The sequence below is a fragment of the Pongo pygmaeus genome, chromosome 16 (assembly GCF_028885625.2).
Source record: "Pongo pygmaeus isolate AG05252 chromosome 16, NHGRI_mPonPyg2-v2.0_pri, whole genome shotgun sequence".
NCBI lineage: Eukaryota > Metazoa > Chordata > Mammalia > Primates > Hominidae > Pongo > Pongo pygmaeus.
The window spans coordinates 26,750,736-26,776,577 of NC_072389.2; the positions used below are offsets into that span (position 1 = coordinate 26,750,736).

At 48.4% G+C, this 25,842-nt stretch overlaps 2 protein-coding genes across 4 annotated transcripts in view; one reads left to right on the forward strand and one right to left on the reverse strand.

The window, feature by feature from the left end:
• The window catches only part of LOC129014667 (putative GED domain-containing protein DNM1P46), an 86,479-nt gene extending 76,391 nt beyond the window's left edge, over window positions 1–10,088 (forward strand). The window contains exons 2-3 of the mRNA XM_054452267.2: window positions 9,023–9,227; window positions 9,942–10,088. Coding sequence (XP_054308242.1) covers window positions 9,023–9,227; window positions 9,942–10,042 — 306 coding nt within the window. The 3' untranslated portion in view covers window positions 10,043–10,088. The remainder of the gene's footprint in view (window positions 1–9,022; window positions 9,228–9,941) is intronic.
• Window positions 10,089–13,590: 3,502 nt separating this feature from the next.
• On the reverse strand, window positions 13,591–24,391 carry LOC129014665 (golgin subfamily A member 8B-like). 3 transcript variants are annotated; one of them, XM_054452258.2, is made up of 17 exons: window positions 24,203–24,277; window positions 22,399–22,518; window positions 21,450–21,509; window positions 21,186–21,266; window positions 20,302–20,340; window positions 19,989–20,036; window positions 19,820–19,904; window positions 19,618–19,724; window positions 18,530–18,616; window positions 18,315–18,422; window positions 18,022–18,109; window positions 17,383–17,639; window positions 16,932–17,153; window positions 16,748–16,848; window positions 16,565–16,665; window positions 16,302–16,457; window positions 13,591–16,215 (listed from the first exon to the last, which is right to left on the reverse strand). In XM_054452258.2, the coding sequence occupies exons 1-17, from the start codon at window positions 24,248–24,250 to the stop codon at window positions 16,013–16,015; spliced, it is 1,911 nt and encodes a 636-aa protein (XP_054308233.2). In that variant the 5' UTR covers window positions 24,251–24,277; the 3' UTR covers window positions 13,591–16,012. The 3 variants fall into 3 exon arrangements, with proteins under 3 accessions (XP_054308233.2, XP_054308231.2, XP_054308232.2); XM_054452256.2 differs by lacking the exon at window positions 21,450–21,509 and having other exon boundaries at window positions 16,932–17,126; window positions 24,203–24,391; XM_054452257.2 differs by lacking the exon at window positions 21,450–21,509 and having other exon boundaries at window positions 16,932–17,123; window positions 24,203–24,352.
• Between the last annotated feature and the right edge of the window lie 1,451 nt (window positions 24,392–25,842).

The window sequence follows — 25,842 nt, forward strand, 5'->3', positions numbered from 1 at the left end:
ATACAAAAAATTAGCTGGGTGTGGTGGTGGGCGCCTGTAGTCCCAGCTACTCTGGAGGCTGAGGCAGGAGAATGGTGTGAACCCAGGAGGCGGAGCTTGCAGTGAGCCAAAATCACACCACTGCATTCCAGCCTGGGTGACAGAGGGAGACTCTATCTCAAAAAAAAAAAGTAACAGAAGCAGGAAAATTAAAATAGAGAGTAAGTAGTGGAATGTATGTTGTGGAGTTGGAAGTCAAGACAAAACACAGGGACTTAGAAATGCATCTGTTTTTTAAAGTAAATACTCATTTTCCCCTAGCAATAAAGTATTATATTCCAAAAGGCAAGAAGCAAAAAAACTCACAGTGGTTTAGAAGTACATTGTGAACCGTGACTCCTCCAGCTCCCATAGTGTCTCCTCACCATCTCCCATGCAGTCTTAACAACCTGTGAGAGGGCAGGGCTTCCGTGTGATCTGCCTGCCCAGCCCAGCCTGGTGAGCAGTGCCCTCTGACTGCTTCTGCCTTCAAAATACGTCAGAGACTAGAATACTTAGAGTGATTCACATTAGTGCAGATGGAGAAACGATGGGACTGAGAGCTAAGGTCTGAGGTCAAGAGGCTGGCAACCCCTCCGTGGCATGTGGAAGAAAGCAGTATTGAGAGGCAGAGCTGACTCATTCAAAACAGAGGGGAGAAAACTTAGAACTCCAGTGAAGTGGAAGTGAAGGCAGAGGAAAGCGTTGCAGACAGAGCGGGACCTGGAAATGCAGACATGCAGCACAAATGAAACAGAAGCAGACAAGAGAAAAGGAAAGATTAGACAGTAAATAATATTCTGAATGAAAATCTCATGCAGATTTCAGATCTCAGTAAAGTCTACAACTCAGTTGTTAGAGTGCTTTCTGTACCCTTGGATTGTCATTAATGGGGGTGACAACAAGATCTGAGTCCATGTAGATAAGCTCTCTCTCATCTGGGATTCCAGGTCCTGCTGACTCAGGTGTCCACTTGTAATCTGAAATGAGAACAAAAGAACAAAAATTAGACTTTGTTTCTGTGACTAATATAGAGCTTTAAAACACTGAACTAACAAGATGCTGAGGAAGACACCACTGTAAAATGTCACCTATATCAATGTACTTCAACTGCTATTCAAGACAGTTGCAGTCTCACTTAATTTTCACAAAAATCCTAAACTGTACATACCATCATTTCCATTTTACAGATAGAAATATAAAACTCTGAGAAAGTAACTGAATTGCTCATGTTACCATTAAGCCTGGCCAGGACTAGAAAAAAGATCTTTACAATTCAATGTTCTAAACTGTGATGAGGCAAACTGGTTTTTCGATTATCAGCATGGGTTTTTTTTGTTTTGTTTTGTTTTGTTTTTTTAGGGATGGAGTCTCACTCTGTCACATAGGCTGGAAGGCAGTGGTGCAACCCTGGCTCACTGCAACCTCTGTCTCCCGGGTTCAAGTGATTCTCCTGCCTCAGCCTCCTAAGTAGTGGAATTATGGGTGCACGCCACCATGCCCAGCTAATTTTTTTTTTTTTTGAGACAGAGTCTTGCTCTGTCACCAGGCTAGAGTGCAGTGGCACGATCTTGGCTCACCAGAACCACCGTCTCCTGGGTTCAAGTCATTCTCCTGGCTCTGCCTCTTGAGTAGCTGGGACGAGGTTTCACCACGTTGGCCAGGCTGGTCTCAAACTCCTGGCCTTAGGTGATCCGACTGCCTCGGCCTCCCAAAGTGCTGGGATTATAGGTGTGAGCCACTGCACCCGACCCATGGCTTTATTTTTCATTCATAGAATGCTAATCAATTTATTTCTGCTTTACAGAATATTCAATGTGAAGTTGAAACTGTAACATAAAAAAATTTTCAGACTTAAATACAGAACGGTTACCTAAGTGTTAAACCTCAATTATTTATTAAGCCTCGTAAGAGTTGATACATAATAAAATGAATCACCATTCACCATCAGTTATTCCTTTGAGATGGTACTTTGTGCTCTATTTAAACATAATTTGTATTCCTAGGGCTATGCCCCAGTATTTCCCATCAGAAAAAAAAAAAAAAAAGAGGATTTATGCTTAAGAACCTTAAAAGATAAAGGAACAGAGTTAGCTAAGAAAATTCCTGGAAACCCAATGTGCCCCTTGCAACTCAGATGAAAGATATAAGAAAACATACAAACAGGCTGGGCACGGTGGCTCAAGCTTGTAATCCCAGCACTTTGGGAGGCTGAGGTGGGCAGATCACAATGTCAGGAGTTCAAGACCAGCCTGACCAACATGGTGAAACACTATCTCTACTAAAAATACAAAAATTAGCTGGGGGTGGTGGCATGCACCTGTAATCCCAGCTATTCAGGAGGCTGAGACAGGAGAATCACTTGAACCCAGGAAGCGGAGGTTGCAGTGAGTTGAGATTGTGCCACTGCACCAATTAAAAAAATTATATGCAAAAATTAATTTCCTATAGGTAAATTGAATGTAGGCACAAATGCCAAGTTATAAGAAATAGCCCACTCACAACAGCAAAAATATATATAACAAAATGTTCAGGAATAAACTAAATGATCAATAATTGCAATGAGATCATGATCATTAAACGAAAATAATCATTATAAAATTATAATCTCTTCTTTCAAAGTGAACACATTATGTATAAAAACAGAAGTAATGATATCAAAATGTATGAGATGTATGAGGTTACAGTGAACTATGATCATGCCACTGCACTCCAGCCTGAGCAACAGGCTTTTAAAAAAAAAAATGTAATCGCTGTTTAACTGGGAATTTCATCGTAAACAATTTTTCTATTGTCTTTTTCCTCTTTTATATTTTACAAGTTTTTTACAATTATATATGTTTTGTAATAGAATAAAAAGTATCATTTAAAAATTATAAAACATAAGGCCAACACAGTGGCTCACACCTGTAATCCCAGCTCTTTGGGAGGCCAAGGCGGGCAGATCACATGAGTCCAGGAGTCTGAGACTAGCCTGGGCAACATGGGGAAACCTCTACGAAAAATACAAAAAATTAGCCATGCATGGTGGCGCACACCTGTAGTCGCAGCTACTCAGGAGGCTGAGATGAGAGACTCACCTAAGCCCAAGAAGTTCAGGCTGCAATGAGCCATGATCCTGCCACTCCACTCCACCCTGGGTGACAGGAGTGACGCTCTGTCTCAAAAATAAATAAATACTGAGATATATATGTAAAATAAACTACCTTAGGTATTCACATTATTGATTATATTTTCTCAATAGAATGATTATATATTCCTCTTTATAACCATCTGCCAGAAGAGCTTCAACATCTATGGCATTTCAGAATGAATTTTTTTTTTTTTTTTTTTTTTTTTTTTGAGATGGAGTCTAACTCTGTCGCCCAGGCTGGAGTGCAGTGGCGCGATCTCGCCTCACCGCAACCTCCACCTCCCAGGTTCACACCATTCTCCTGCCTCAGCCTCTTGTGTAGCTGGGACTACAGGCGCCCACCACCACACCCAGCTAATTTTTTGTATCTTTAGTAGAGATGGGGTTTCACTGTGTTAGCCAGGATGGTCTCCATCTCCTGACCTTGTGATTTGCCCTCCTCAGTCTCCCTCAGTGCTTGGATTACAGGTGTGAGCCACCGTGCCCGGCCCAGAATAAATTTTTAAATTTACATTGATTTTCTATTTCACATAACCAAAAAATTAGCACAGTGAGATTTTATTATAACCTATTTATACTAAAGTTCAAAGCAGAAATAAGCTTCACATGGTCCAAATACACTTCACATTACATCAAAACTAGTTAAAAACTAAAAGCAATTATATTTGTCAAGCAATAAGTAGCATAAAAATAACTTAGAATTAATTCAAAGTAGGTCTGCATTCAACACAACTATGATTGAAAGAAATTAAAGTAAGACCTAAATAAGTACAAATACATCCTGTGTTCATGGAGGAAAACTTAATATTGTTAAAATGGCAGTACTTCCTAAGTTCATCTACATAGTCAATGCAACTCTGATTAAAATCCCAGCTGGCTCCTTTGCAGAAACTGACAAGCTGATCCTAAAATTCATATGGAAATGCAAGTGACCCAGAACAGCTAAACCCACCTTAAAAAACTTTCTGGAGGATTCATACTTTCTGATTTCAAAGCTTACTAAACAGCTACAGTAATCAAGAGTGTGCTACTGGTATAAGGACAGATGAAGAGATGAAAGAATAGAATCCAGAAATAAACTTTCACATATACAGTCAATTGATCTTCAGTAAGGGTTCCAAGACAATTCAATGGGGAAAGAATAAGCTTTTCAACAGATAGTTCTGAGATAACTGGATGTCTAGGTGCAAACAATGAAGCTATACCCCCTACTTCATGCCACATGCAAAAATTAACTCAAATGGATAAAAGAGCTCAATATAAGAGATATTGACAAAACTATAAAACTCATAGAAAAAAACATAGACAGAAACCTTTGTGACCTTGGTGTAGCAATGTTTTTTTAGATATTACACCAAAAGCACAAGGAGCAAAAAAACACAAATGAAGAAAGATAAATTGGACTATATCAAAATTTAAAATCTTTGTGCTTCAAAGGACACCATCAAGAAAGAAAAAAAGACAATCCAGAAAAAGGGAGAAAATTGTTATAACTCCTATCTAGAATATGTAAAAAAATTCTTACAACGAAATAATAAAGAGATACATAACCCACTTAAAAATAGGTTAAATTTTGGAATAAATATTTCCCCAAAGAAAATAGACAAATGGCCAATAAACACATAAAAAGATACTCAACAACATTAGCCATCACGTAAATGCAAATCAAAACCACTAAGACATAGAAATTCACACCTACTAGCTGGGCGCAGTGACTCACACCTGTAATCCAAATACTTTGGGAGGCGGAGACAAGTGGATCATTTGAGGTCAGGAGTTCGAGACCAGCATGGCCAACATGGTGAAACCCCGTCTCTACTAAAAATACAAAAATTAGCCAGCTGGTAGTGGTGCATGCCTATAATCCCAGCTACTCGGAAGGCTGAGGCTGAGGCAGAAGAATTGCTTGAGCCTGGGAGATGGAGGTTGCAGTGAGCCAAGATCATGCCACTGCACTCCAGACTGGGCAACAGTCAGACCCTGTCTCAATCAATCAATCAATCAATGGAATCTCACACCTGCTAGATGTGAAATAGGATGGCGATCATGAGAAAGACAGGCAATGCAAAACTATTCACAATAGCCAACAGGTGGATGCAACCCAAGCATTCATCAACAGATGAAAAGATAACAAGGTGTATTAAATACATACAAGGGAATATTATTCAGCCTTAAAAACAAATGAAATTCTGGCACATGCTACAACATGGATGAACGTTAAAGACATTATGCTAAGTGAAATAAGCCAGGCACAAAAGGACAAATACTATATGAGACCACTTATGCCAGCAGTCCCCAAACTTTTTGGCATCAGGAACCAGTTTTGCAGAAGACAATTTTTCCACAGACAAGGTTGTGGGAGATGATTTTGGGATGATTCAAGGACATTGCATTTATTGTGCATTTTATTTCTATTATTATTACATTGTAACATATAAGGAAATAATTGTACAACTCACTATAATATAGAATCAGGGCTGGGCACAGTGGCTGACGCCTGTAATCCCAGCATTTTGGGAGGCCAAGGTGGGCAGATCATGAGGTCAGGAGATCGAGACCATCCTGGCTAACACGGTGAAACCCCGTCTCTACAAAAAAATACAAAAAATTGTCGGGGCGTGGTGGCTGGCCCCTGTAGTCCCAGCTACTCACGAGGCTGAGGCAGGAGAATGCCGTGAACCTGGGAGGCGGAGCTTGCAGTGAGCCCAGATTGCGCCACTGCACTCCAGCCTGGGTGACAGAGCAAGACTCCCTCTCAAAAAAAAAAAAAAAAAAAGACTACAAATGATAAGCAACATAGAATAGATATTTAAGGAAAGGCTTTGAAGAGGAAAATAAGATCAAAATAAACTAAAAAAATTATTACAGAACAAAGAGATTCTAGGGAGAAGACAAAAGGGTATCAAAATCACTTTGTAAAGATACTTGTGAATACATTACATGTATAAAACAAAACAGAGGCCGGGCGCGGTGGCTCACGCCTGTAATCCCAGCACTTTGGGAGGCTAAGGCGGGCGGATCATGAGGTCAGAAGATCAAGACCATTCTGACTAACATGGTGAAACCGCGTCTCTACTAAAAAAATCCGTCTCTACTAAAAACACAAAAGTTAGCTAGGCGTGGTGGCGGGCGCCTGTAATCTCAGCTACTCTGGAGGCTGAGGCAGGAGAATCGCTTTAACCAGTGGACTGTCAAGAGAGGTAGGCTGCAGCAAGCCGAGATCGCGCCACTGCACTCCAGCCTGGGCGACAGAGTGAGTGAGACTCTGTCTCAACAAAAAGAAAAAAAGAAAGAAAACTTTTTCTTGAGAGAGAGAGAGAAGTCTCGCTCTTCTCCCCCGGGTTTGAGTGCAACGGCTCCATCTCAGCTCACTGCAACCTCCGCCTCCTGGGTTCAAACCATTCTCCTGCCTCTGCCTCCCAAATAGCTGGGATTAAGTCGCCTGCCAACACGACCGGCTAATTTTTCTATTTTTTAGTAGAGACGGGTTTCAGCATGTTGGCCAGGCTGGTCTCCAGCTCCTGACCTCAAGTGATCAACCCGGTTGGCCTCCCAAAGTGCTGGGATTACAGGCGTGAGCCACTACGCCCCGCCAAAAAACCGAAAATCTTAAAGGTCTTTCCCCTTCCCCGCCTGGGCTCCAACAACTCGGGAGTCGCCCTGCCCCGCCCTGTCGCGGTCCCCAGAGCAGGTGGGCTCACTGACGGCGACCATGGGTCCCAAGAGGGCTCCGGCAGCCGCGGGCTCCCACCTCGAAGCGCAGCGACAGGGGCCGAGAGGGGCCAGCAGCCCCCAAGCCAGCCCCGCGCTAGGAGTTGGAGAGACGCGCCCTCCGCCTTCTCCCACCCAAGCCTGGAGCAGTGCCCGGCGGGCTAGTTGCGGGAGAAAGGGGCGGGGAACTGGGGCCTCCCTGGGGCAGGTTCCCCTTTGTCCTGGGACTCTGGGCACCCCCTTTCCGCCCTCGCCCTGCCCCGCGAGGCCGCCACCCGGCGACTCACCTTGATGTTGCGGTGGAGCGTGAGCCGCGGCTGTGGCTCCTGGTTCTCGTGGAAGATAGAGGCCGGCAACTTCAGTTTGGCCTTGAACGCTGACAGGGACATCTTTCCCTCATCTCAGGCGGGAGGGGCGCGGAAAAGGAGCCTGTCCCGAGCCGCGGTCATGGCCGCGACCACCCGGCGGGGCCCCCGGCCGAGCTCTCGCGGCTCCACCTCTCCCCGCGGCGGTGACCCTCGTGGGAGCGCTGCTGGAAAATGGCAAGGGACACCGAGGACTTGGCGGGAGCTGTGTGGCGGCCTGGGGGGCTGCTCCCTTTATAACCGACTCCACCGACGGGAGGCGCGGCTCCGTCAAGCCGCAGCTTAAAAGGGCAACAGCACCAGCGCCCCCGCTACCGCCTGGGAAAGGGCTGCCCCTACCCCGCCCTGGTCCTCGTGGCCCCTCACCTCTTACCCCTCACCCCTCACCCCTCAACCCGGCGCACCCTGCGTGTGCGCGCTCCCGGCTGCCCCCTCCTCTCTTGACCCAGCACCTTTCTGCCCGACCCATCTGGTCCCTTCTTCACACTCGCGACTGGGCGCCACAACCACTAAATCTGTGTGTGTGTGTGTGTGTGTGTCCCTGTCCCAAGGGGGCGTGGCTCACGCCTGTAATCCCACCACTTTGGGAGGCTAAGGCCGGCGGATCAGGAGGTCAGGAGAGAAGACCATCCTGGCTAACACGGTAAAACCCCGTCTCTACCAAAAAAAATACAAAAAAATTAGCCGGGTGTGCTGGCAGACGCCTGTAGTCCCAGCTACTTGGGAGGCTGAGGCAGGAGAATGGCATGAACCCGGGAGGTGGAGCTTGCAGTGAGCTGAGATCGCGCCACTGCACTCCGGCCTGGGCGACAGAGCAAGACATAGCAAAAAAAAAAAAAAAAAAAAAAAAAAAAGAAAACTAAACCTCAAAGGATCACTAGTGGTCAGCAATTATATGCAAATAAATAGGAAAACGTACTAAAAATGGATAAATTTCCAGACACATCTAACCTACCAAGATTGAACCATGATGAAACCCAAAACCTGAACAAACCGATAACAAATAATGGGATCAAAGTGGTAATAAAACGTCTCCCAGCAAAGAAAAGCCTGGGACCTGATGATTCACTGCTGAATTCTAGCAAACATTTAAACAAGAACTAATACCAACCTTACCCAAATGATTCCAAAAATAGAGAAGGAGGGAATACTTGCAAACTCATTCTACAAGGCTAACATTATCCTGATACCAAAATCAAAGATACAAACCAAAAAAGAAAACTACAGGCCAATATCACTGATGAATACTGATGCAAAACTCCTCAATAAAATATTAGCTAACAGAATTCCACAACACATTAAAGTTGGGCTGCAGTGTCCCAGGTTCACTCAACCCTTCCCGTTTTCGTCTCTGTGTGTGTCTACTTTGCCGTGTTCCCAGGTGGCAGCGGTGGTGGCAGTGTTGGTGCATGGGCCTCCCAGGACAAGGGGAAAGTGAGTATGCCCTTTTCTTGCCCCTTGCCAGGCGTCTGCAGCCTGGCACAAGCTCTGGCCAGGTCTCCAGGCAGGGGACCTGGAGATGTTCTTTTCCAATTTCTGGATTTGTAACTTGAGGCAAATTCTGGGCACTAGAGTCAGAACTAAGATGAGACTGAATCAGGGGAGTCTGGGGTCCTGAGAGGCAGAGACCTGAAACTGTCTAGAGCGTGTGGGGAGCTGGGTGCATGTTCAGGCCAGTTGCTTCTCTCTGTGCCTCAATGTTCCAGGTACCCTTGGAGGGGCTGAGATCCTAGGGATTCCTGGAGCCTGGCTGCATGGCCTGGCCACTTTGATGCCCTTGTGTTCTCCATGACAGGACAACAAGGCCGAGGAGAATGGCTCCGACAGCTTCATGCGCTCCATGGACCCACAGCTGGAGCGGCAAATGGAAACCACCCAGAACCTGGTGGACTCCTACATGGCCATTGTCTACAAGACCATGTGGGACCTCATGGTTGGTGTCACGCCCAAGACCATCATGCACGTCATGATCAACAATGTGCATGCACCGCCTCATAGGGGCAGGCGGCTCCTGTGGCACTGGAGATGCAGGTGGCCATGTTGGCCTGGGGGAGATGCTGACCAGCCCTATGGGACCAGGTCCAGGGAGGGAGGCACGGTCCACAGCAGAGCTGTCTCATAGAAATATAACGTGGGACTGGGGACAGTGGCCCATGCCTGTAATCCCAGCACTTTGGGAGGCCAAGGCAGGAGGATAGCTTGAGCCCAGAAGTTTGAGACCAGCCTTGGCAAAATAGTGAGACCTGGTCTCTACACAAATATTTTAAAAATAGCTGGGCTTGGTGGTGGCACGTGCCTATAGTCCTAGCTACTTGACAGGCTGACATTGGAGGGTCACTTTGAGCCCAAGAGTTTGAGACTGCAGTGAGTGGTGATCTCACCCACTGTACTCCAGCCTAGCGACACAGCGAGATCCTATCTCCAAAAACTTTTTTTTAAAAACACTGAGTAGGCAGGTGTCCTGGTGGCATGATAGGTCCTGGGTCCCCTCCCAGATCTGTGACCTTGGACAGGTGACTTTTCCTCTGGACCTCAGTGTCCATATCTGAGTGAGAAAAGGGCGGTGGGGAGGCATATCTTGGAGTCTAAGCGGTGTAGAAGCAGCATGTGAAAAGCCATACTCAGGGCTCCAAGTCCAGCACAGTGTCCAGCACAGGCATCAGGGCAGCACAGGCATCAGGTCCCAACCTCCTTCCCTCTTTGCCCTCTCTCAGACCAAGGAGTTCATGTGATCAGAGTTGCTGTCCAACCTGTACCTGCATGGGAACCAGAACACTCTGATGGAGGAGTTGGCAGAGCAGGCACAGTGGCGTGATGAGATGCTGCACATGCACCACGTGCTGAAGGAGGTGCTCAGCATCATCGGTGACATCAGCACAACCACCATCAGCATGCACACGGGGACCCGTGGACAACTCCTGGCTGCAGGTGCAGAGCGTCCTTGCCAGACGCAGGTAGCAGGGCTGGCCCCCATGGCCTCAAAGCTCCCCAGCCCCCATGGCTGAGCCTGGGGCCTCTTGGAACAGGCTCCGTGCCCAAGCTGGCAGTTGTGGGTGCTCTCAGGAGCCGTCAGGGAGCTCGTGGTTTATGGTGTAAGGGCTGAGAGCTTGGAGGGGGTTGTGTGTGGGGCTGTACTCTGAGGTGGCCAGAGGCCCAGGAATGTCATCCTGGGCATGCCGTACCTGTTGTGCTGTCTGAGCCATGCTGCCAGGGTGGGGCATCCAGCTCCCAGCCTGGATGCCTTGGAGTGCTGAGAGCCAAATCCACTGCAGAGCAGGGGTGATAGGGTCCCACCTCCTCTATCTGTCAGCAAAACAGTGGTGATCTAGGAGAAAACCTCGAGAGCCCCATACACATGGTCAACCCAAAACACACCTCACAGGTCACATAGGGGCACACAGCCCCCTTCCCTCCCTCCCACGTACCATCATAGCTGCTAGCATGGCACTGAAGGCAGGGTCCCTGGGCCCCACTGAAGCACGACCACCAGCCAGCAGGCTCACGCACCTTGGCTTGTTGCTCCTAGAGGTCGGCCCTGCTCTTCAGCCAAGGGGACCACAGTGCCTGCTGGCCCAGCTGAGCTCTGCCCAGCAAGCCCACCCACCTCCCTTGCCATGGTCTCCCTCTTCTTTTCCTAGGAGGAAGGACCCAGCCTCACCTTTGGGACCTGCAAGCCCCAAGAAGCTGAGGCTCCCCTCTTAGACTTATAAGTCTATAGCCAGTGGCACCCGGCTGCCTGACCACCCTGCCTCCCCCAGGGTCCCTTCAGAGGGTCCTGAGCTTTCTGACCACCCAGAGGGGGCTCTGGTGATCACTCCAACCATCCATCCCATTTAGCTTCATCATCCTTGTTCGAGCAATGTTCCTTCTGTCAGGCCTGGTGGCTGTTGCGTTGGGCTCCCCAAGGTGAGAGGTGGCCCTGGACCAGTTGGTTGGAAGACAACTTGGAAGACAAGTTGGTTGGTGGCCAGAGAAGAGGGAAGCCCAAGGGGGCTGAGCATTGGTCTGACCTGTGGGTACACTGCCTGGGTGCAATGGAAGAGGACAGCATGTGTGGGGTGGGGAGGGCCGCCACAGTCCCCAGGCACTACCTGTGAAGCTCTGGCTCCTCCCTCCATCTTCCTCCCCTTTCCCTTCCAGCCCCTCTTTTCCAGGAACCTTGCCACACCTGCACCTGCGCCCTCCCCTCCCTGGCCCTCCCACAGCTGCTGTGGCACACCTGTGCTCTGCACTTGCCTCACCAGCTCTCTGCTCGCTTTTCTCTCTCCTGTTTTCTCTCTGCTTTCTCTCCAACTGCCAGCCAATCAGGTCAGGCAAGTCCATCCCATCCTGAGAGCCCCAGGCCACCCTTTGACCTCTAAACAGATCCCTCCTCTTCTCAGAGGCCTCCCTTTCCAAGCCTGCCTGGGTGGCTGTTCTGTGACTTGGCAGTGGCTCCCCCAGCCCCAAAGCCAGCCCCCTTCATCTGTGACTTAGTCTGTTGTAGTGGTGAGCTGACACATCCAGGTGTGACCGTTGTGAAAACTTGTGCCCCCCTCTGTGGTATGCCCCTGCATTGTTCTATAAATATCTGTAAATACCCATACACACACATGCACACACACACACACCCCTCTACACCTACACGTGGCCAACCGCCTCACCTCTAGTGCTGGGAATCCATCACCGTGTTGTCCTCTTGGAGTTTTGTGGCCCAACAAGAGAAAGCTGTCCCCTGACATTGCCCCTCCGAAGTGCACCACCTCCAGTGAGCCTCCCTGTCATGCCCGGCCTATGGAGAGTCAGCCCCCGCCATCCCTCCCATCCCCCCACCAAGCATGGGAGTGCTGTGAAGGCAGCTGTGTGTCCTGACAGTCTCTACCCGTCCTACTGTCCCTTGGCTGAGAATCAAACCCATTTCTGGATGATGGGGAAGTGTGTCCTCTGCTGGCTGTGTTCTCTGTGGAGCTCAGGGGAGGGGAAAGGCCAAGCCATTTTTAGGGTGCTGTTTGGAGGGGTGAAAAGGCCATAGCCTTTCCAAGGGACACTTCCTGGAAAGCCCCTGGAACTTAGCTGGCTCTTGTCCTGTGAAGCCGGCTCTGGCCACCAGGGGGCAGGGCCACGAACTCAGCCTGAAGGGAGCCTGCGGGGCAGCCCAGCACTCTGGAGGGACAGACAGAACAGGCCATCAGGTGCAGACAGGGGAGGGAGGCAAGGGGACGGAAGGGAAGACGCCTTGGATGGGTGGAAGTCAGTGCCCTTAGGTGCTGGTACCTGTCTTCCCAGCCACCGCTACATCAGGCTTCTGAGCCTGTTGGCTGTCAGGGCTGGACTGTGCCCCATAGGTGACATGGCAGTCCCCATGGAATCCCCCAGGTGCCACTAGGCAGCATACAGGTAACACACCTGGAAGGTCCCTAACAGCCTAGCTGGACATACTCAAGACACTCTAGGGCTCCTCATTTGGTGGCACAAACTCCAGGACCCAGTGAGGGAAATGGGAACACACCAGGCCGGGCAGTATGGCTAAATCTGTTTATTCCAAAATAAAAAGCAAAATAAACAGGAGTCGCATGACCAGGGAGCCACGACCCCATCCCCGCCTCCTTCCTCTGTCCTTTGCTAGCAATAAATAAGTTTCCCAGCCACAAATAATTATTAGAACCTCCTCCCCATGTGCCAGCTCCAACCTCCACTAGGTATGATACAGGGGTGGCCCTACCCTCTGGAATATACAAAACCTTACACAGACACAATATGTACACCGGGGAAGGGGGGCCACCCCAGCAGCCGGTGCCCTCGCCTGGTCCACAGCCCCACTGTCCTGCCTCTCTGAATAAGAAGGGAGCCCCCGTGAGGGAAAAGTTGCTATGGTGAGAGTAAGGGGGCCATCAGGCCTCCTCCAAACAAACCACCTCCACCAGCCTCTGGCTCTTAAATAACAATCATCACCATCCAGAAATTTAAGGACTCAGCCCTGATCAAGGTGGCAAAGGGTCTGTTTGTCTTTCCCCATTAGACAGAGGTCTTGTCTTGCTACCCTAATTGTAAAGGGGTGACTCGGAAGGGGTGGTAGGGACATGGTGGCAGTGAGACTCCAGCCCCACTTCTCCAGGCTTTGCTGACAGTGGTCTGCTTTTTCCCATGACTTTTTTTTTTTTTAATTCCATAACTTCTTTTTCATAACTTTTTTTTGGTAACTTTTCAGAAAGCTTTTTTCTACTTTTTTGCCACATTTTTACAATTTTTATCTGATAACTTTTTCACCCCATAACTTTTAAATCCCATACCTTTTTTATTTTGTGTTCTTTTAATAAACACTTGCATAGTTATACTACAATTTCGTGAAAATGAAACAGATTATCTCATGCCAAGCATGCCCAGTATTTGCACAGTATCAATACCTTTAATACTATAGTTTTCAAGACACACAAAATAAAATTTTAAGGCAAAAACAGCACTTTGCAACAATTTAATAATTTATTACATTACAGTAGCATCATGCCAGCAGTCAATAATGCCACTTTAGGCAAAAGTTTTCAGTATTTCCGTTACACATTCTGTTAACAAGAACTCATACATTGGTAAAATTCCTTCTAAGAAAACTTGGCAAATAAAGCTTTGGACTGGAATTGGCATTTCTTTCTCTACTTTTCCTTCCCACCATTTCTTTCTTTTAAACTACAGTATTCATATTTTAAAATATTTTAACTTATTTCATAACATAAAGATAGCAGTTACATTTTTAAATATTTATATTATTTTAAAATGACTCTTTAAGATACAGTTTTAAACCCACGGGCTAGAAATCATACCACTGTTAATTAGCCACATTATTTGGTCTAATATTTTTTCTTTATCATTCTGAAACTGGGTTTATCTAATATATTGATAAATTCATACAATTTGGAAGAGTCAGTTGAAGTCACAAGGACCCAATATGTGCCCTCTTTCATTGAATGCCAGCAAATCTGTTATTCCATTGGCAAAATCATATTGCTGCTCTCCTGTTCATCTCATATTTATAAAAGGATCATGAGGATGCCAAGTGCTAAAAATGGAGATGGTCTAGTGAGTAGAAAATCCCCACCCCAGGGAGCACACATACATCTCTCCCTACAACCTAATAATGTGATGTGTTTTGGAACACAGACATTAGAACTTCATGAAGTTTTAACTGTTGATTCTTTCCCAAGCATCATCAAGTTATGATTTAGGCAATGTATGACTGAAATGCGTTCATTCATCACTCATAGGCACAATCACATAAATATTGCACAAAATATGTCCCTGACTGAAAGTGAGAGGTACAAAAACATATTTCACTCTTCATAAAGAAGTTTGTGAGGAACTACAACTCTGCGATTGTATAAACACGTTTCCTGATAATACACTGACATTCACAAATGGTAGATTGCACCACAGTGTGTAAACATTTTAAGTTGCATAAACTTCTCCTTGATTTTCAAAGATAACATAACACTGTCTACTAAAATTCCTTTTTGTTTCAACTAAGTACTCTCACATTTATTAGTTTATAATAATGTTTGTTATTAAAGTGTTTTCCACTCAAGGAAAAGAAGTAAATTCCTATGTCAGAGTAACCAAGGTGGTTGAAGAATAGGTATTAGCCAGAGACGTCTAGATGGTAACATCAATCTTCAAGCCTCAAAGAAGCTCCATGAACAGAGAGGAATGCCAGGTGTCACACAGCTTTCCTTCACTCTAATTCATTCTTGACCAGAGCCTGTATGCCTGTTCCAGGGACATTTAAACTCTTAAAGGATTTCTTATGATCTTTACTAAATACATTAAGAAGAATGCCAACCAGCGCCCTTTTGTGAACTGGGACAGGAAGTCATGTGATTAAAACAGGTAACATGAACTCTGACTTTAAAATGTATTATAGATACAGATGCTCTAAGCTAGGAAAGGTTTTCCACATCCACAGCCAATGATGGGAGCCTTTCATTCCTCAGAAATAAGCCCTTGTTAGGTCATTGGAAAAGAGTACAACTGCTGCAGCTCACGATGCAATATCTTCACGAGCCCAGAGCATATACAAATCCTAAGGGAACTGCCACAGTACAGTGCTCATTCTTGGCACCAGAACAAATGAAACACACTTTATCCTGCACATACCTGCCAGAGCAGGCCACCTTCCTCTTCTGTGAGATTTAAAAAGCTCCCCCAAAAGGTTATTACTCCCATCACCAATACACAGAAAATGAAGGAAAGGCTGTTTGCAGTTCTCAGCCTTTAAACAGCTCTAAATGTCAGTACTCATAGTGGCATATTACAAAGTAATAAACAGTGCACACTTGAGGGCAAAGCACATATTGAGCTCTTGAAGAGCTCACTGTGATTAAGATGAGATCAAACATAATAGCAGAACATAAGCAAATTTTATCTGAATTCTATAATGAATATGCACACTGCAATAACATTAAAAAAGCATGGGAGCCTATTTCAAACCAGCGAGAAGAGTTTTGTGCGACGACTGGGTCTTTGTGTGTTTGAACTCCCACCATGTAAGGGCAAACTCAATATGCATGCTAATGCCCTACAATTATGAAATTAAAAAAGAAAAATGCTAAAGGATGCCAGAGTGAACATCAGTGAGAGCCACAGAGACCCACTCTCCTTTAATTTTCTACAAATAAACTTAAACTATAAATTAGAAACACAAATAATCATGAGTGGCTGTAACATTCAAATGAAGTACATGAATTGTGTAGGAGATTAACCCCGTAACTTTGTTTCATTTTTAACAATGTCTTGAGCAGCTCTTTGATGATGGTGGTATTTATCTCCTTCCTCTGGGCAGCCAAGCCCAGCAAAAGCATGGCACACAGGGGTTTCTGCCCAAGCCTGGGTGCTCTTGGTGGTCCTGCATCTCACCAAGGAGCTGCACGATTGGCTGTGCAGTAGGGTTGTCCTGGGAAGAACCCTCCCTGGCTTCTCCTTGTGCAGGCTCCACGCTGTTGGTGAGGCTCACCTCACAAAGATCTTTGGAGAGAGGGAGGCGGGGATCTGAGTGGAGTGATAGCCCCCCATGCTCCTGCCTGCTCACCCCACCTGGGGGCTCTACTCACCACCATGCATGTCGGCAGCCCCAAGCTCCTGGGGGGCTGGGGCTCCTGGACCGGGTTCAGCAGCAGGGTTCCGGGCAGCGGCCAGGAATTTGCCGTGCCCCTCGTTATAGTTGGCACAAGCCGCAACACCATCTCCTGCAGCTCCAGCAGCTTCACCTGAAGGGAGGGGTGCTCAGCTGTCAGGCCGCTGCTGGCACTCACCCTCATGCCCACCCCCACCCGCACCCCCACCCCTACCCCCACAGGGATGTTGCACACCCTACCTTCCCCTCCTCCTTGTCCTGGGCCAGCCTGATGATGTCCTCCTCCAGGTGCTGCGTCTTTGGCACTGCCCCCTGGCTCTGTTAGAAGGCGATGCACTTTCCTGCGGGAGGAAAGGGCTCAGACGCTGGGGCCCCTCCCACAGCCCTGCAGCTCCCCCTGCCGTGCCCTGGTCTCCCACTCACTGATGGCATCTCTCTCTCCAGTACTGGATGAATCGAACTTCCAGTTTCTCCACATGTTCCCTCAGGTCCGCCTTCTCCTCCAGGAGGTCCATAAGGCCGCTCTGGAGCCAAAATTATGGGGTCACATCTCAGCAGCGACCTGCCTCACCCCTGCCCTTCTTGGCCCATGCTAGGACTCACTCACCTCCAGCTTCTCCATGACTTCCCGCAGGGCCCGGAGGGTCTCCCCACTCACAGACTCGCCCCCAGCCCCCGAGGCTGGGGCTGCTGCCTCTGGCTCCTTCTGGGCTGAGGTGACCGTCTCCGTCACCTGGCCCAGCTTCTCCTGCAGCTGCTTTACTTGCTGCTCCCACTGCAGGGCGCTCTTGTCCTCGTTCTTCTGGACAGAGAGAAGCAAGTTCTGCAGCTGGAGACCCCAGAACTTGGTGTCTGCCTCCCATGGCACCGGGAAGGGTGGAGGCAGGTTAGAAAAATACTCTCCTCTCTCCCACAGCCACCAGAGCAAAGCTCTGGCTCACGGGTGCCTTTGAAGGTAATATTTCATGTGAGGGCTGCACTGCCCCATTTTGCAGGTGGGGAAACAAAGGCCTGGAGGGCTAGGGAGGAGGGCAGGCTCCCCAGGTGAGGCAACCCACCAGCTCCTTGTAGTCACTCTGTGGCTCGGCCAGCTGCTGAAGCCTCTTCTCCTGTTCCCGAAGCCTCTCCTGCTGCTCCTGAAGCCTCTCCTCCTGCTCGCGAAGCCTCTCCTTTTGCCCACGGTTCAGGAGATTGATGCGCCGATTGTTTTCCACCTGAGCCTGGAGCTCTCCTGCCACTCTCTCCAGCTCCTTCCTCAGGTCTTGCAGCTCCACCTCAGAGGGCACTGCTGGGGGATCCGGGAGCAGTGGTTCAGCTGAGAAAGGAAGCAGACCATAAGGGCCTCTGGATTCTCAAAACAAAAAAACAAAAAACAACAAAACACCCTCCTCTTGGCGCACAGCTCCTCTCAGGCCCCCCAAACTTGGCCTCACTGCTAATGATTCCTCGCACCCGGATGGTAGCCAATCTTCCAAACCACTTTCAGATAGAGAGCACTGTGGGTGGCTGACAATGGGCCCTCTTTGCTCATTAGGACACTGAGGCTCATGGAGATGACAAGACTTGTCTCCTGGCACAGACCTCTTTCCCTCTGCCTCAAAGCCCTGCCATCCACCCACCTTCCTGGGGCATTCTAAGCCACCCCCACAGCCCTCTGATGCCAGTCCTGCTGCCAGGTCATGCCAGTCACATCTTACCCGTCTGGTTTTTGAGTTTGGACAAACTCCTCTCCAGCTCTTCTACCCGATGCGTATCATGCTTCTTCGCCTCCTTCAATGTGCAAACCTGCCCAAAGCACAGGGGGAAAGGGCCCTGGAGAGAGGGGCTGGTGGCTGGACAGGCTCCCATCTCCCTCTCTGCCCCCACCTCCACAAAGCCCAGACCCAGGACCACCTCTGGCTGCACTATTCCCATTTTAAAGATGCCCAGAAAGATCCAGTGACCTATCTAAGTTGTTGGGGGGGCGGGAGGCTGAAGGGTCAGATCTCACCTCCTGCGACATTTTCCTCATCCTCTGCTGCCACTGGGCCCTCTCTCCTTTTATTTGTAGTGCATATTGATCTCTCTCCAGCTGGACTTCTTTAAGTGACTCCTTCAACTGCAAGAATGGGCACAGAAGTTAGGAAAGGCTGTCACTGGTCCTCACCTGCTCCTGGCCACTTGGGGTCATCTTCCTTCCACATCCCTCCCTCTGCAAAACCTCACCTGTGTCACGTGTCGTTTCAGCAGTATCTGCTCCCTTATGGACTGCTCTAACTGCATCTTCATAAGTGCTTTACTGCGGCTCGAGAACTGGATGGTGAAGAGTGAGAAGTTTCGATCTGGGGAGCCTGGGCCATTCCACACAGTGCCCCTTAAAAGGGCTAGGGCTAAACCCAATATACAGCTTGGCCAGTAAAGACCAAGGCATTTCCAAGCCCGTGGTCTGGTTTTGAAAAAAACTCAGTGAAGTTGGAAGGGACGAGGAGAGAGGTCAGATAATATTGCTATTGTTATGACTATCACTGTTGGAACCTTTATGGAGAGCTTCAGCAGGTACCTCGCTAGCAATCCCATTGAATCCTCGCAACCACCATGGGAGACAGTTACTATGATTACCTCTCTTGGGTAGATGAAAAAACATGGAGTATTTGAGGTTAAGTGCTTGCCTAAGATCACTTAGGCAGAGCTAGGATTTGAACACCCAGGTCTATCAGATTCTCTAAGCCCATTTTTCTTGCTTGGGGTGGGGGCAGAGTCAGGAAGGGAAAAATTAATCTTTTATTCACTTTTTGAAAGGATGATACATTCACATAGTCCAAAACTCAGAAGGTATAAAAGGGAAGTATCTCCTAGCCACCCCGTTGCTCTCTTCTGAGTTGTTTATGGACACTTGCAGACATGTTTTATGTATATTATCATAGTGTGTACACACACACACACACACACACACGTTTCCTCTCTCTACAGAAAAGGTAACATACTAAAGGTACCCTTCTGTACCTTCACAGTATAAGTACCCAATACCCCACACCCCACCTAGGACTTGGCCAAGACCACGGCCAGGTAAGGGCAGGACAGCCACTTGGCCTCCAAGCTCTGCATCCAGTGCTCGCTCCCCACCGTGCCCCCCAACTCACCCACAGCAGCTGACTCAGCCTCAGGCTGCCTCTAACAACCATACACAAAAGCAGTGAGAAATGGCCATGCTGCCTTCTGGGCAGGACACTCCATCCTGCAGAAGGGACCTTTAGGCTCACTCCTCCATCTGCGAAGCCGGGCTCCCAGGGGACAGCGCAGGTGGTTGGACTCACCCCATCTGGCTTCTTCTGCGTGGCGGCGACAGCACAGAGAGCCCGCTCTAACTCTCCTGTACGCTGTGATGAACGTTGCAGGCGGCCGGCCAGATCCCTGGACTCTTCTGTAATGACAGAGTTGAGATGGTGCTCAAAGGACTCCCCCTACAGACCTGTCAAAGTGCCAGGTTGAAGGATGACAGGGTGCCCAGATTCTCACCTTCAAAGTATCTGAGAGAACGTTTCGTGTGATACAGGTCCGTATTTAGTTTCTTGTTCTCTATGTTCAATCTCTGGATTTGAACCTTTGGGAGAAAAGCCAAGCAAGTGCTGAAATGGAAAGAAACACTCTCCGGAGGACAGGAGGAAACTTCACACCCTCCACTCACCTCTAGCTCCCTTTGGGCTTTCTGTTTCTCACTGTTTGCTTCCTTTTCCTATAAGACGAGGAAGACAGAGCTCTTACCAGGGAGAGGCAGAGATGGCACAGCAAGAGACATGCCCCCAGAATGCCACCAATGCCCCAGGACAGACCCACCCATGGGACCAGGTTATCAGGGGCCCTGTGGGGATGGGGTGGAATCTGAGGAGTGAGCCTTCTTCCCCAGGCTGGGAGTAGGCGAGACGAGACTGGGGCCTCTACATCTGAGTGTCCCCCAAACCCAGCAGTCACGTCATGAGCACACAAAGAAATCACGTTACTTCTTCCAGCTGATGTTCCACTTGTTTCTTCTGTTGTTTCTGTGGGGAGAGTCAAATTAAGGTGATGGAGGGTGGCCCCCTCAACTCTATTCCCCAGACAGGAAGCGGTAGGCAGGGGCCAGGAATGGATTATAAAGGCAAAGTTCTCAGACCCAATGGGAACAGGAACTGTTCCTAAGCTCCCAAGGACAGAGGATTTGGGTCTTTGTTGGTTTTCAGCCACAGCCACAGAACTCAAAGTATGAATCAGGAATCTCTAGAGAAGACAGTAACATAAACCTCTAGAGATGGAGTTTGAGAAAGGCTCCCCCTGCTGCCAGCTTGTGATTTAGAAAAGTGCGTTCATTCAGTAAACATTTACTGAGCACATACGGGCCAGGTACGGTTCTTCACAGCAGATATAGGATGAAAAGGATAGACAGGAGCCCTTGGCCCTGAGGTTTCCATTCTAGGGGGCCTTTAAATCTCAGACTCTCAGAGCTAACAGAGACCTTTGATACTCACTACCTCCTCTGGAAACATGAGCCCAAAAAGGAGAGGTGGCTTGTCCAGAATCAAAGATCAAATTAGGGACTGAGTCATGGCAGAAATACAGGGCCCCTGACAACCAGTCAGGCCAGCACTTCCCCAAGAGGCAACAATGCCAGGGCATGTATAGTAAGGACTCGAGTAGGGACGTCTGGAGAGGAGAGAGTCGGCAAAGAGGGCAGCAAAAGAAGAGCCATGCTGCATGCCCTGGGGTCCCTCCAGGTGAGTCCTGGGTGCCCCAGCTCCCTATCTGCCCTTGGTGCCAGGGGCCCCCAGCCCCCTTCTTCAGGGCCCCAAGGGGAAACTGGAGCCTAGGATTGGCAGCGTGGAAACAGGGGACCCCACTGGACTCTTACCAAAGATTTGATGGTGTTATTCAGTCGACTGATTTTTACGGACCTCGAGTCCAGGACTGCTGCTTGTTCTTGGTGTGGGCTCTGAGGCGCATGCAGAGAGGAGGAGGTGGAGGAGGAGTTGGGGGAGAGGTAGAGAGAACAATCATTAGGGCTGGGGTGTGTGTGCGCTGTCTCAGCTGGCAGAGGGGCACCCAGTCCCCGCGGTGGGAGGAGGTTGGAGGGCTGGCCTGCGGGGTCACTGCACCTCCACCCAGAGCCTCCTACCTCCAGATCCTTCAGGGTAGCAGATGATGTAGGGCCCTCCCCGTGGATACCTGTTGCTGACTACAAGACATGAGAGTGCACACGGAGATGTTCTGTCCCAATCATTGTCTGAGCCCTCCGACTTTCTTTCTTCCCCATCAACTGGCAACATTTTCTTTTCTGCCTGTCTTGGACCCTTTGTCCCATAACTCCTTTATGCTAACTTCTCTCATGGTTCTTATCTCCCCACCATCCCATCCTGGGGCCCTTTCAGTGACTCCTGATGGCAAGTGACTGTTCTCATTGTCCTGGCTTCCCCTTGAGACTGGGGATGAGGAAACTCAAACAGCAAAGACCATATCCTGGGTGTCCTGGGTGTTGACAGCAGGCCATGTACTAGGGATTAACATAAAATCAACAATTATAAATCTCATTTAAACTGCACAAATACAAGTCCAACAATACCACCTCTATTATACAGATGTGAAAAGAGAGGCCCAAAGAGCTCAAGCAACTTGCCATAAATCATATCCCTAGCAGACGGAGAGGCAGGATTCAAACCCAGAATTCTTTTCTTTTTTGAAACGGAGTCTCTGTCTTCCAGGCTGGAGTGCAGTGGCGTGATCTCGGCTCACTGCAAGCTCCGCCTCCTAGGTTCACGCCATTCTCCTCCCTCAGACTCCGCAGAAGCTGGGACTACAGGCGCCCGCCACCACGCCTGGCTTATTTTTTGGTATTTTTTAGTAGAGACGGGCTTTCACCGTGTTAGTCTGGATGGTCTCGATCTCCTGACCTTGGGATCCACCTGCCTTGGTCTCCCAAAGTGTTGGGATTACAGGCGTGAGCCACCGTGCCCGGCCAAATCCAGAATCCTTAAGCACTACCCAACAGTCCATCCACAGTCTTAACAACTGCCCTCTACTGCCCCTTGGGCCCCCTGTCCCCAGGAGCCTGTCCAGGCGAGACTCACAGCCTCAGATGAGTGGCAACCACCAGAAGTGGCTGTCTCAGGGCTACTGCCATTTGCTTTCCTGTTCCTCTTCGCTGCTGCTGGAACACCAGGGCTGTTTCTCTGCCAATATTCTTTTAACTGTGGGAAAGAAGAGCAGTAATACTCATGAGAAACATCAGCCCCTACAGCCACATCCTCCTTTATAGTTTTTATAAAAGACTCTTATATACCATCTGATTTAATGACACCAACAACTCTATAAGGTGTCACAATCATTTAGGGACTGAGAGGGATTGATATCATGGCTAGAAAAAAGAAAAAAGAAAAAGAAAAAGGTGATACTGGAACTTGGAAGCTCAGTCTTCTGACTCTAAGCTCTGGGGTTTTGCCAAGAATCAGCAGCTGCCAGGGACTAAACCCAGAGGCAGAGGTAGAAAAGTATACATTAAGTAGGCAGGAGCTGTATGTCATGTGGTTTAGAGTTGTACATCCTCACACGTCTGTTAGTGGGAAGAAGTGCCCCAGTACCTCCCAAACTTTTATATCAATGTGTCCTCATGGCAGAAGGCAGCCTTTTAGTGAAATCTGGGAATTTATCAGAAAGAGGACAAACCAAGCCTCATTTCAGAGAGAGGTCTGGTATACTCTTAGAAACCTATGGGACTGCCATCCCTAAGTACATTCATGTTTTTTCTCTTGATCTCAAGAGAATCAGAGGAAACTGATGCTTCAGAAAGGTGTCCCACATTTATCCTGTGGTACTCAAAGTACCCAAGGTTGAGATAATATGAGGAAGATTCAAGCTGTCAAGTTCAGTTTCCCAAGATCTATTCCACAGAAGATGAGCAAATCTCACTTCAGAGACCACTGACTGAAGGGCAGTCTGGTCCCAGAACCATGGAGAATTAGAATATGAGGTGGAGAACTCAGAAAAAAATGTTAAAATCTCTCTGGAAAGTAGAAGCCTGGGAGAAAACCAAACCAAAGCCATTCTCCCATCGCCACCCAGAGATACTGTCAACGTTTTGAGCTCACGGGGGAAGGTAGGCTTTTCCCACTGTCAATGTCTTTTAAGGGAGTCAGGCAGCCTGAAACCTCTTGCTCCTGGGTCCCATAGTCTCCATTCCCCTTCCAGCTGGAAATTTCTGCTGTGACCAGAAGAACCAGAAACGGTGTGACAACGTTTAGGGGACTGGGTCATAAGACCAAGGCCAGTCTTGCAGTAATGACAGTTAGTAGGCAGACTGTGACATCACTACATTCCACTCCTCCTAGTGTGGGGGAGGGACCACATCAGCGCGATGTCTGAGTCGCCGCTCCACGATGCGGGAGGGAAACACAGGGTTGTGACCCAGGTCCTTGGAGATGCCAGCACAAAGAGCCCAGGGAGGTCGACCTTGAGGCAGCAGGAGGGGAGGGCAGAGTCTGCAGCAGGGAGCCCCAGGAGTCACCAGCCCAAAGTCACCCAGGGACAAGCGGTGAGGGCGGGGCCTGGGGGGCCCAGGTCCTTGGAGACGTGAGCCCAAAGAGCCCAGGGAGGTCCAACTTGGGGTGGCAAGAGGTGAGGGCCCAGTAATGGAGTGGGGAGCCCCAGGAGTCACCCGTCCAAAGTCACCCTGGGGTGATTGGCGAGGGCAGGGACTGAGCTGTTGGCTGAAGGGGCAGGGCTGACTGACAAGACTTTTGTAGGGGAGCCCAGAAGGGCTGGGGTTGGGGGGCAAAGTCCAGTGTGCCTCAGGAGTAGTATGGACTCTGGCAGCGGTCTTGTCGTCAGAGGGGATCTGTGGCTGAGTTGGGGAGTCATGACCTGGTACGTCTTTACCTTTTTCTTGGCTGCAGCTAATTTGCTCTGTCGAGTTTCTTCTGCCATTGTGGGGTGGGGAGGGAGGCGGGGTTGGGGCCACGTCAGCGAAATCCCAGCGAGCACCGATCAACACCTCCAGTCACCTAGCAGGCAGCTGCGTAACTGAGCCAGAGGAGGCGTAACCAGGGCCACAGTAGAATGCGGAATAGGGGTGTGGCCTTAATGCTCCAAGCCCATTGGTCAATGAGAAAGACGAAGTGGAAAGGGGGCGTGGCCAGGCAGCAGTGTGTCCAGAGGGACCTGTGGCTCATTAGGAAAGCTGCCCATGCAACCACTGTCCCCACCCACTCTGAGAGAGGGGAGGGCCTGGCTTTTGCTTTAAAACCTTTAAGACTTTAAAAAACATATGTGTGTACACTTTATATATATGTGTGTGTCTCTCTGTGTGTATCTATGTGTTCCTCCAGAGCTGTCTTCATCAACCAGCTTCTATGCAAGGTCTATGATTTTGGCCTATACCTTTCATCTTCAAATACTGTACAAAAATTACCAGTATTACCTGAACTGAGATACAGATCCTACAAAAGTGGGAAATCCATAGCATGCTTGATGATTAATGAAGCAGACTATATTATCCAACATTCCAATAAGATAAAATAATCAAAATGATTCCTTTTTTGGAAAAATGTTTCTCTTATTCTCCTACATTATTATTAAGCTTTTTTTTTTTAAAACAGGAAAGATGGTTAATATCTGTAAAAACACAAAGCTTTTGGGCTGGGTGCGGTGACTCACACCTGTAATCCCAGCACTTTGGGAGCCCGAGGTGGGTGGATCACCTGAGGTCAGGCAGTAGAAGTGTGAGCCATCACACCCGGCCAGCTTCATTTTAGAACTCTTTCCCCAGCACTCCATATGTTATGAATAATTCCTTTCTTCTTGTTTGGATAGCATTTTAGTCATATCTCTATTACCCCACTTGTCACATGATAATCAGTGGCTCACCCATCCATCTCCCTTGATTGCTCATGGGCTCCTTGAGAAGAGTCTGATTTTCAGCACCTTGAACAGTGTGCGACACATACATGCTTCATATGCAGAGAAGGAAATGATTTCACTACAGCGTAATTATTCCCAGAATTCAATGTCTGTATTTCTAAATTGTTCCAGATACTCTGCCAACAACCTGAGAATGTTATGTTTTTTCCCCAAAACTTCCATCCATTACTGTGTGTCTATGGTCATAGTTAACTTGATTGTGACGTCACCTTTGGCCAAACCCATTAATAGATTTTTTTTAGGTGATTTTTAATTTTAATTTTTGATTTTGATCATTTCTTTTCTGTTTTTTAAAGCTAGCAGTGTTTGATAAACTTCAACATCTCTATATCCCTGTGTCTTTGACCCTGCTGGTCTCTGCTTGGAATAGTGTCTCAAGGTTTTAGTCACTTGGAAAAAATTTCTACTCACCCTTAAAGAATCAGCATAAATAGGCTGGGCATGGTGGCTCATGCCTATAATCCCAGCACTTTGGGAGGTGAAAGTGGGCAGATCACCTGAGGTCAGTAGTTCCAAGACTAGCCTGCTCAACATGGTGAAACCCCGTCTCTACTAAAAATACAAAAAATAGCTGGGCATGGTGGCAGAGGCCTGTCATC